This window comes from Anolis sagrei, chromosome Y (genome assembly GCF_037176765.1).
Source record: "Anolis sagrei isolate rAnoSag1 chromosome Y, rAnoSag1.mat, whole genome shotgun sequence".
NCBI lineage: Eukaryota > Metazoa > Chordata > Lepidosauria > Squamata > Dactyloidae > Anolis > Anolis sagrei.
The window spans coordinates 42,507,522-42,519,729 of NC_090035.1; the positions used below are offsets into that span (position 1 = coordinate 42,507,522).

General features: G+C 44.2%; 1 protein-coding gene across 5 annotated transcripts in view; it reads left to right on the forward strand.

Annotated features, from left to right (window-relative positions):
• Nucleotides 1–4,853, forward strand: part of LOC137095564 (thyroid hormone receptor-associated protein 3-like) — a 66,691-nt gene extending 61,838 nt beyond the window's left edge. For all 5 annotated transcript variants that reach the window (XM_067462344.1, XM_067462347.1, XM_067462348.1 and 2 more), the window contains one exon: nt 3,568–4,853. In XM_067462344.1, coding sequence (XP_067318445.1) covers nt 3,568–3,789 — 222 coding nt within the window. In that variant the 3' untranslated portion in view covers nt 3,790–4,853. The remainder of the gene's footprint in view (nt 1–3,567) is intronic.
• Nucleotides 4,854–12,208: the final 7,355 nt, after the last annotated feature.

Sequence of the window (12,208 nt, forward strand, 5' to 3'; positions counted from 1 at the left end):
TGCTACAAAAACACCGGGACCAGACGGCTTCTCGGCAACTTATTAGAAGATTTATGAAGAAGAATTAACACCTAAACTGAAGAAATTAATGAATCAGGCACTAGAAACTCAAAGAATTCCCAATGCATGGAAACAAGCAAGAATAACAATGATTCATAAAGAAGGGACTGATAGAACGGATGTAAAAAATTACCGCCCCATATCCTTGCTTAATGTAGACTACAAAATTTATGCAAACATAATTGCCGAAAGATTAAAACAATTCTTCAAAGAATGGATCCAGGAAGAACAAGCCGGATTCCTCCCACAGCGACAAATTAAAGACAACATACGAACAGTGGTAAATGTGATAGAATATTACGAGAAGAATGTTGATAAAGAATGCGCATTGCTTTCATTAGATGCAGAGAAAGCTTTTGATCGAATAAATTGGGAGTTTTTTCTAGCATTAAGTAAGGAACTAGATATGGGGTATCACTTTATTAACTCCCTAGAAGCGATTTATAGCACCCAGGAAGCAAAAATATCAGTAAACGGATGCACTACAGAGAACATAAAAATACAAAAAGGCACTCGACAAGGGTGCCCACTGTCACCGTTACTCTTTATTATGTCATTAGAGATACTTCTTAACAGCATCAGAAAAGACGATAGGCTCAAAGGTGTAAAAATACGAAAACACTCTTACAAGCTAAGAGCATTCGCAGATGATATAATCTGTGTGATTGAAGACCCTTTAGAAAAATTTGGACTGTGGCTAAAGAAAATTGAAGAATTTGGTGCGGTGGCAGGGCTCATAATAAACAAAAACAAAACAAAATGGCTAACAAAAAATATAACCAAAGAGAGGCAAAAAGTATTGGAAGCAAAAAGTGGGATACAAGTAGTAGATAAAATAAAATATCTCGGCGTAACCCTAACTGCAAAAAACTCCCATCTAATAAAAAACAACCATGAAGCAAAGTGGAAAGAAATTAGTAAAGAAATGGAAAATTGGAAACATCTAAATTTGTCCCTATTAGGAAGAATCTCCGCTATCAAAATGACAATTCTGCCCAAGATTCTTTTCTTCTTCCAAGTATTACCAATAATCAGAAATGCCCAGGTGATTAAAAATTGGAACAAAGAAATATCGAAATTCGTGTGGAGGGGAAAGAAACCAAGAATAAAATTTACAAGTCTAATTGAAGATAAAGAAAGAGGTGGACTGGGACTTCCAGATTTGCAATCATATCATGATGCATGTGGACTAAATTGGATTAGAGAATGGGTCAATATCAACAAACCCAAAACACTAGCACTGGAGGGGCACGACCTTCGAAGTGGGTGGCACGCGTACCTATGGTACGACAAGAAGAAGATCGAAAAGAATTTTGGAAACCACTTCGTAAGGTCATCAATAATTAGAATTTGGGAAAAATACAAAAATAAAATCTATCAAAAGACTCCACTATGGATATCCCCGTTAGAGGCTACTCAAAGAAGAGAACTAGGTTAGGAAAAATGGCCCAAATACAAAGATATACTAAAGAAAGATAGAGAAGGTCTTAAACTAAAATCATTAGAAGAAGTCAGAGAATTGTACGAGGAAATCTCGTGGTACCAACACAGACAGTTCATTGAGGCATTCAACAGAGACAAGAAAGGTGGATTTGAAACTAGAGAAGGATTCTGGGAAAAGATCATGGCAACAGAAAAGAAAGGAATAACAAAATTATACAAAATCCTTCTAAATTGGAAAACAGAAAAAAATGGAACAAACAATTATCTAACAAAATGGACGGACAATTGCATTATCGGCCTGGGAAAAAACATGGAAGATAAAACTGAAATGGACTAACTCTTACAGTTTAAGAGAAAATTGGATCAAAATGCTATACCAGTGGTATCTAACACCAAGTAAACTGGCAAAATTCTACAAAAATGTAACCGAAAAGTGTTGGAAATGTAAAGACAACAAAGGCACCTTCTTCCATCTCTGGTGGACCTGCAAGAAAGTAAAAAAAATCTGGCAGGAAATACATGATATAACGACAAAAATACTAGCACTAAGAATGGAGAAAAAAGCAGAATATTATTTGCTAGGAATTCTCGATTTCAAAATAGAAGAAAACAAAGACAAACTCTTTTTCCACATGGCGACCGCCGCGAGACTAGTGCTGGCAAGTAAGTGGAAAAACGAGGATATCCCAACGATAGACGAGTGGAGACTTAAGCTGATGGACATAATGAATATGGACACTTTGACACAGTACTTAATATCCAAACAGACGACAAGAAGCAAGACAACAGACTGGTCTCCTATAAGGAAATATTTAGAAGGAAGGTGAGAAAAAAAACGAGGAAAGGCAAAGAAAATAAGAAGAATGAAGAGATACGCAGAAAGATCACATGAATACTAACCAATCAACGGGGGTAAACAATGAATCAGAGGGAATATATATTTATTAAGACTATACTAACACACTTCACGTCCCACCTCCTTTATCACTTACTACCCTCCCCCCTTTACCTTTCCCGAGGAGACAGGGACATCCTTATTGTTCACTCTCACCCCCCTACCCCATCCTAGAGATAGCCTCCCCCATCCCGTTCCTCCCCTCTCCCTCTTATCCTGCCCCTTCCAAATTTTAGTAATTTAGTATGTCAATGATCAACACCTTACTGATGTACTGTCATAAAAAAAAACTTCAATAAAAAATATTATAAAAAAAATATTATTATTATATTTTATATATACTTACCCTGTATACTCATTGGGAGCCCCCGGTGGCGCAGTGGGTTAAAGCACTGAGCTGCTGAGCTTGTTGATCGAAGGTCACAGGTTCAATTCCAGGGAGCGGCGTGAGCTTTCACTGTCAGCCCTAGCTTCTGCCAACCTAGCAGTTCGAAAACATGCAAATGTGAGTAGATCAATAGGTACCGCTCCGGCGGTAAGGTAACAGCGCCCCATGCAGTCATGCCGGCCACATGACCTTGGAGGTGTCTACGGACAACGCTGGCTCTTTGGCTTAGAAATGGAGATGAGCACCACACCCCAGAGTCAGACATGACTGGACTTAATGTCAGGGGACTACCTTTACCTTTACCTATACTCATTAGTGCAGAAGTCAGCCTGATATATAAGTTGATGGCATGTTTGGAGACCAAAACTATGGATTTTAATAGGACCAGTGGATACGTTGAAGGTCATTGCACAGAAAGGAGGGAAAGCACTGGTGCCCTCTCACAGGCCAGCCACTATTTCCTGGCCTAAATGTTCAAAAAGGCCCCATACTACAGAGAATAGAGGAGGTCCGTGCTTCTTAAAGTTTCTCCCAGGACAGACTAACCTCTTCCCTTTTGCTAATCTTCTCAGAGAAGGAGTTAAGGTACAGCACTCACATTGACCCATGGATAAATCAACCCAGATTTTGGGGGTTGATTTTTTTTTTTACTGAAGAGTGTATAGAAAGGATAAGTATCTGGGAAACGGACAGAGATGGAAAACGCTTAGATAACGCCACATGTGCTGCAGACCAAAATTGTCCCCTTCCTTTCTTTCTTTCTTTCTTTCTGTGTTTGTAGCATGACGACCGCGAGGGTGAAGGCGGGGAGAAGTGGGGCAGCCGGGGCAGGGGCCGGTGCATCTTCCCCCGTGGACGGGGCCGCTTTCTCTACCGGAAGTCCAATGCCAGCCCCAAATGGGCCCACGACAAGTTCAGTGACGAGGAGGGCGAGATCGAGGATGATGAGCGCGGGGCCGAGACCCGGGAGGAGAAGGAGCCCCTGCCGATGGTAGCCGAATAGCAAAAAGGAGGAGATGGTCCTGTCAATCTGGACTGTCATTGAGCCTTATTGGCTAGTTGGATGTTTTGTTTTACAGACCCCTGTTTTTTCCCCCTCCTCAATGACCCCAGAGGACGGTGGAGTGAGTCGTGCCCCATTACTCCTCTTGGCAGTCATTTCTTTCTTTCTTCCTTTCTTTTTTAATGATTATGGAGTCAGGGAGCTGTTTCCTCACTTTTTTTTGCCCCGTTTGTAGATGTTTTTTAAATCCCTTTATTTCGAGCATTTGCATCTACTTAGACCGTGCTCTCTGAAAAGTGGTTACTTTCAGAAACAGCTTCCTAGTTCTTAACGTGACAGCAGAGCAATGCATGTGAATCCTCAAGACCTGGCTCGAAACCATTGGGACCAAATCCAGGTGTTCTTAAGTTCAAGGAACTGTTCCTCTGACTTGAATTCAGAGCCTTTTCTTTTAATGGAACCGGCATTTGTTTCTTTGTTTGTTTTCCTTTTGTGCTGGAATTTTTAAAGTTTAGCATGGCGCACCGGAGGACCCTCTTCTTCCTCTTCCTCTTGCCGGATTCCCCCAAAATGCAAAGCTGCTCTGGGCTGATGTTCGGTCACCTCACTCTCTTGTTTCTTCCTTTTGCATCCTCTTCTTGCCTCAACTTTGAGGTCCATGTTGTTTTCTAAGAAACTTCTGAATATATTAGTTTAAAAGAAAAACCCAAAATAAAGCCTGTAGCATGAAAAACATGGAATTCCTCCAGTATTTTTATTAATGTTTTTATAAAACAAGATTGACTCATTTCTTGTGGGTGGCTGACGAGTTGTCTTTCAACTTCAGCATAATGAACTGAAGGTGATCCTTTGGTGTTGATGACCAGTGATGAAAAGCACCATTGCTATGTTGAGGGATTGTTCCTCTTGAAATATGGTTTTTCTCTTCCACTTCACTCCAGCCACTTTCTCCTCCTTCCTGTACTATCCCCAGAGCTCACTTTGTGCGATTGGTGTACTTCTTGCTTAGCATCCACAAGTTTTTGTTTTTGACTTCCTTCAAATAAAACTATGTTAAAACAATGGCCTGTGTGTCCCTCTCCTGATGATTTCTTCCATGCCTTCTTTCAGACAAAGCTGACAGCAAAAGTGTTGGAATTCAACCCCACATTGCCCAACTCTCATCAAACGGTGTGGGCAGACAGACTAAGCACTTACACTAGGTACACAAACTGGGCCCGTAACCCTTTTTGTTAGGGAAAACTACCCTAAATAAAGCAGAGCGTGAAGTGCTGTGTGATGAGGCTGTAAATATGAGATCAGAATGAAGAGAGGGGCCATGAAGGCAGTTCCATCTTGCCTCCAATGTCATCAGTTAGGACTCCTCCCCCCCCCCCCCCAGCACCAACTGCTGCTCTGAGATCAGAGTGAAGAAAGAGGCCAGGAAAGCAGTTGCATCTTGTCTCCTGCACCATGCTTATAATTAAATATAATATAATATACTAGCGTCTCCTGCCACGTGTTGCTGTGGCCGAGTCTGATGATCTGGAAAATAAAGTAATGAGAAAGTGTTGGTTTCTAATATATATAATTTATGCTTGTGGGTAAACAGTATTTCTTGCTGGTTTTTTGCCAGTGTTGATGTGGAGAGTGTCTGGTTTGCCTACTCTGGAACATGCAACATATAATTGTCCTTCTATGATACCATATCTGTGTGTGAGAGAATCATATATTTCTATCTGTATCTATGGCTGGATGGCTCTTTGTCAGGAGGGCTTTGATTATGTTTGCTTGTCCTCATGAAGGGAGTTGAATGGCCTTAAGTATTTTCTGTTGGTTATGGGGGTTCTGTGTGCAAAGTTTGCCCCAATTCTATCATTTGTGGGGTTCAGAATGCTCTTTGATTGTAGGTGAACTATAAATTCCAGTAACTACAACTCCCAAATGTCAAGGTCTATTTCTCCCAAACTGTGATCTTCCGGGGGAGATACGGAAAAGGGAGAGTTAAAAAACCAATTCGGCCAATTCGTGAGCAAACCTTGAGGAAAATTCCAAAATGTTCTCCCGACATGGTAAATTAGGGTACCAAGGTTGAGCCCCCCCCCCCCGGATTAAAGGTGGTGCTGTTGAACACTGGGTCTGTCAATGGTAAAACATCAACCATTCAGGATTTAATCCTTGATGAAAAACAGACCTGGCGTGCATCACAGAGACCTGGTTGGATGAAGTTGGAGGGGTTAATCTCACCCAGCTTTGCCCACCAGGTTATGCTGTGCAGCACCAACCGAGATCTGGGGGGCTGGGAGGCAGAGTTGCAGTAGTCTATAAAGATTCCATCTCCTTGATCAGGTGCTCTGTCCTGCAGTCGACCTTGTTTGAATGTGTCCACCTGAGGTTAGGAGACCGGGACAGAATAGGGATGCTGTTGGTGTACCGACCACCCCGCTGCACCACAGCCGCTCTACCTGAACTTGCAGAGTTGGTCTCGGGCCTGGCATTGGAGTCCCAGTGGCTTAAAGTGCTGGGGGACTTCAACGTCCACGCAGAGGCCACTCTTTCAGGGCCGGCTCAGGTCTTCATGGCCACCAGATGGCAGTGTGGAGGAGTTGCCAATCACGCCTTTGCCATGGACCGACCACCACCTGATCGGTGGTGGTCGGTCGGACTCTCCGCAACTTCTAACGTTCTCAGGGGTGATGGACCCATTAAGATGGTCCACCCCAGGAGGCTTATGGATCCAGAGGGATTCCTGACAGCTCTTGGGGATTTTTCCGTCACCTCGGTTGGTGATTCTGTCGATGCCCTGGTTTCCCACTGGAATAGTGAGTTGACTAGGGCAATAGACACGATTGCTCCGGAGCACCCCCTCTTAAGTAGCCGAACTAAACCATCTCCTTGGTTCAATGAGGAGTTGGTGGAGATGAAGAAAACTAAGAGGTGGCTAGAGAGCATGTGGCGGAAAGACCCTAGCAAGTCAAACCGAACATGCCTGCACCTTTATCTAAGGGCGTACGGCGTGGAAATAGAGGCTGCACAAAATTCATTCTATTTGGCTAATATTGCGTCTGCAAGGAACCGTCCGGCAGAGCTGTTTCGAGTAGTCAGAGGATTGTTGAACCCCACCTCTCAGGATGGGTCCCCTGACTACTCGGCAGCTTGCTGTGAAGCTTTTCCTCAGTACTTTGCGGACAAAGTCACTTTGATCCATTCAGGCTTTGACACCATGTTAACAGCAGTCTCTGAGGATGTAACACAAGCATCTGCTTGTCCAGTTTTGATGGATTCGTTTCGATCTGTTCAACTCGAAGATGTCATCAGGGTTCTTGGAGAGGCGAGGCCTACCACATGCATCCTAGACCCCTGCCCATCCTGGCTGGTAAAGGAAACCAGAGGGGGTTTGCCAGAGTGGGTAAAGGTGGTGGTTAATGCCTCCCTTCGGGAAGGCAATATTCCAGCCAGTTTAAAACAAGCTGTTATAAAATCACTGTTGAAAAAACCATCACTGGACCCCATTCAATTCGTCAACTTTCGGCCAGTTTCCAATCTCCCCTATTTGGGCAAAGTCCTGGAACGTGTGGTGGCCTCGCAACTCCAGGAGTTCCTGGTAGACACGGATTATCTAGATCCGGTGCAGTCTGGCTTTAGGCCGGGGCATGGTACTGAAACAGCCTTGGTCGCCTTAGTGGATGATCTTAGCTGGGATCTGGACAGGGGGAGTGTGTCCCTGCTGGTTCTGCTGGACCTCTCATTGGCCTTCGATACCGTCAACCACGGTATCCTTCTGGGACGCCTCGCGGGAATGGGCCTTGGGGGTATTCCTTTGCAGTGGCTCCAGTCCTTCCTCGAGAGTCGATCCCAGAAGGTGTGCTAGGGGACTCCTGCTCGACCCCACAGCCTTTGTACTGTGGAGTCCCACAGGGCTCGATACTGTCCCCTATGTTATTTAATATTTACATGAAGCTTTTGGGAGAGATCATCCGGAGTTTTGGGGTACGTTGTCATCTGTACGCAGATGATGTCCAACTCTGTCACTCCTTTCCACCTGCTACTAAGGAGGCTGTTCAAGTCCTGAACCGGTGCTTGGCCGCTGTAATGGACTGGGTGAAGGACAACAGATTGAAACTTAACCCAGACAAGACAGAGGTACTCCTGGTCAGTCGTAAGGCCGAACAGGGCATAGGGTTACAGCCTGTGCTTGACGGAGTTGCACTCCCCCTGAAGGCACAGGTTCGCAGCCTGGGAGAGATCCTGGACTCATAGCTGAGTCTGGAACCCCAGGTTTCAGCTGTGGTCAGGAGAGATTTTGCACAATTAAAACTTGTGCACCAGCTGTGCCCGTACCTTGGGAAGTCTGACTTAGAATCATAGAATCAAAGAGTTAGAAGAGACCTCATGGGCCATCCAGTCCAACCCCCTGCCAAGAAGCAGGAATATTGCATTCAAATCACCCCTGACAGATGGCCATCCAGCCTCTGTTTAAAAGCTTCCAAAGAAGGAGCCTCCACCACACTCCGGGGCAGAGAGTTCCACTGCTGAACGGCTCTCACAGTCAGGAAGTTCTTCCTCGTGTTCAGATGGAATCTCCTCTCTTGTAGTTTGAAGCCATTGTTCCGCGTCCTAGTCTCCAAGGAAGCAGAAAACAAGCTTGCTCCCTCCTCCCTGTGGCTTCCTCTCACATATTTATACATGGCTATCATATCTCCTCTCAGTCTTCTCTTCTTTAGGCTAAACATGCCCAGCTCCTTAAGCCGCTCCTCATAAGGCTTGTTCTCCAGACCCTTGATCATTTTAGTCGCCTTCCTCTGGACACATTCCAGCTTGTCAATATATCTCTTGATTTGTGGTGCCCAGAATTGGACACAATATTCCAGGTGTGGTGTAACCAAAGCGGAATAGAGGGGTAGCATTACTTCCCTAGATCTAGACACTGCTCCTATTGATGCAGGCCAAAATCCCATTGGCTTTTTTTGCCGCCACCTCACATTGTTGGCTCATGTTTAACTTGTCCACAAGGACTCCCAAGATCTTTTTCACACGTACTGCTCTAGAGCCAGACATCCCCCATTCTGTATCTTTGCATTTCGTTCTTCCTGCCAAAGTGGAGTATCTTGCATTTGTCACTGTTGAACTTCATTTTGTTAGTTTTGGCCCATCTCTCTAATCTGTCAAGATCGTTTTGAATACTGCTCCTGTCCTGTGGAGTATTGGCTATCCCTCCCGATTTGGTGTCATCTGCAAACTTGATGATCATGCCTTCTAGCCCTTCATCTAAGTCATTAATAAAGATGAACAGGACCGGGCCCAGGCTGGAACCCTGCGGCACTCCACTTGTCACTTCTTTCCAAGATGAGGAGGAAGCATTGGTGAGCACCCTCTGGGTTCGTCCATTTAACCAATTACAGATCCACCTCCCTGTAGTTTTGCCTAGCCCACACTGGACTGGTTTGTTTGCCAGAAGGTCATGGGGGATCTTGTCGAAGGCCTTACTGAAATCCAGGTACGCTACATTTCCTGCATCTATCCAGCTTGTAACTCTATTGAAAAAAGAGATCAGACTTGGCCACGATGGTCCACACTTTGGTGACATCCCGTTTAGATTACTGCAACGCTCTGTACATGGGGTTGCTTATGAAGACTGCCCGGAAGCTCTAACTAGTCCAGCGAGCGGCAGCCAGAATACTAACACGAGCGGGGTACAGGAAGCATACTACTCCTCTGTTGCGCCAGCTCCACTGTCTGTCAATTAGCTTCCGAGCACAATTCAAAGTGCTGGTGTTAACCTATAAAGCCCTAAACGACTCCGGTCCAGTTTACCTGTCCGAACGTATTCTCCCCTACGAACCATCTAGATTGTTAAGATTGTCTGGAGGGGCCCTGCTCTCGGTCCCACTGGCCTCACAAGCGCATCTGGTGCGGACGAGGGACAGGGCCTTCCCGGTGGTGGCCCCTCGGCTCTGGAACTCTCTCCCACTGGAGATCAGAACTGCCCCTTCCATCTTGACGTTCAGAAAACAGGTGAAAACCTGGCTATGGCGATTGGCATTCGACGAGTGAGTCAATATTCTGTGATATGGATGGATGACGACAAATGACGAACAACGATTTTATTGTGACGACTGACCATTGTAATTATTTGTTTGCATTTTGCTATTTTAATGTTTTATTTTAATATGTAATATTATGTTTTAATGACTGTTCATGATATTACTGTAGGGAAACCGGCCCGAGTCCCTCGACAGAGGTGAGAAGACCGGTATACAAAATTGCTACATTAAATAAATAAATAAATAAATAAATAACCTCCATCTGTGTTCATATTTGGGTATATGGAATATCCATGCCAAGTTTGGTCCAGATCCATCATTATTTGAGTTCACAGTGCTCTCTGGATGTAGGTGAACTACAACTCTCAAACTCAAGGTTAATGCCCACCAAAACCTTCTGTTGGTCATGGGAGTCCTATCTGCCAAGATTGGTTCAATTCCATCATTGGTGGAGTTCAAAATGCTATTTGATTGTAGGTGAACTATAAATCCCAGCAACTACAACTCCCAAAGGACAAACTCAATTTTTTTGAGTGAAGGACATACATTGGGTTGTTAGGTGTACGCTGTCCAAATTTGTTGTCAGTTCCCCCAGTGGCTTCTGAGTTTTGTTAATCCCACAAACGAACATTACATTTTTATTTATATGGATTGTATATACATATAATATTGATAATATTATAATGTAATACAATATAATACTAATAATATGATATTATAATTGTATATTTTAAATGTAATATTACTAATAATATTACAGTATATAGTACAATGTAATATATAATATTAATATTGTGCTATGGTAATAATATAACATATTGTATTTACTTGTATGCCACTGAGTCACCTTCGGGGTGAGAAAGGCAGCATATAAATATCATAAATAAATAAATAAATCAGAGCTTAGTTCTTTTCGGGCTATATGGCCATGTTCTAGAGGCATTTCTCATGACGTTTCGCCTGCATCTATGGCAAGCATCCTCAGAGCTTAGGAGGCAAACATGTCAGAACAGCTTATCACAACGTTCTAGGAGGCCCTAAAGGCCAACCAGGTCCAACCCTTCTGCCAGATAGGAAGATACCATCTAAGCTAGTGGTTCTTAACCTGTAGGCCGTGGACCACCAGTGGGCCGTGAGGATGACAATCTGGTCTGCAGACCTTCCTCTTTATTTTATTTTATTTCTTCTCCTTTTGCACCACCTGCCACTTCTTCCCTGTTGCTGACCATGGCATATGCTCTGCATCAGAAACTAGAGCTGATGTGGTCTATCCCATGCAATTTTCTGAATCAGCACACCAAACCAAATCTGAAGTTGACCATAAACTGATTCGTAACCATTTGGTACTAAAGTTGGCAAGTGGTCCCTGGTCAAAAAAAAGGTTGGGAACCACTGGTCAAAGCCCTCCTGACAGATGGCCATCCAGTCTCTGCTTCAGAGTCTCCAGGAAGCATGACTGCACCACATTGTGGTTGTGAAACCTTTTTTTTTTCTGGAAATGGGCCCCATTCTGTGTTCCTTCTATTTAGCACCAACATGTAACTTTAAAAATTGTGATTGAAATGGGACATTGCAACCAAAGGCTCCTCCTCCACATCCAATCTAACCAGCTTTGCACAAGAGTGCAATTGCAGAATTTGGAACAGCTGTGTTTGGGCAAAGCTAGTCTTGGATTTGTGCAATTTCCAAGTTGAGCAAAACTTGTAAATCTACACCTGGGTGGCCCAAATGGGAGCAAAGCCCTGACTTGCAGAGGACCCTATGAAAAGGGACTGTTTCACTGGAAGGAAAGCAGGCCTTGGGCTTTTGTCTTCCATGGAGAGCACTTTTGTAGGCCTCGCCTGCCCCCTGCCTGCCCCACTTGGTCGGGCCTTTCTTGCCTTGGGGCTTGACTGCAGAATGAAGCCAGTAAAACCACTTGGCAGTTACTTTTGACCTCTGATTCACCACTGAGACTTTTCCTGTGAGTGCCTTTGGGGCTACCTTAGCAGAGAGTGAAACCTTTACAGTTGGGTTTTGTAAGGAACGTGGTAGAACCCAATGCAAGCGCTCAAGGACCTTGCGGGGATTTGCTTCTCTCAAGCTTGGTGGCTTGAGAGACAACAGAAGTAAACAAATAGTTAAAAGGAAACTCACCTTTTCGGGAGCCAGGCTAGACAGTGGAGCAGTGAATCTATGTGAGGCTTGGAAAGAGCTCTCCAAGGTACCCCCACATAGGAATTTGCATTTGCAGGGTATTTTAGAGTTCAGGCAAAGCTGTTGGTGGATATTTCAAGAAGCTATCCCTTTCAATCTTATCTCACACCCCATAATAAACAGAGATGTCCAGTCCTTGATTTGACTAGATCAGTGGTTCTCAACCTTCCTAATGTCATGACCCCTTAATACAGTTACTC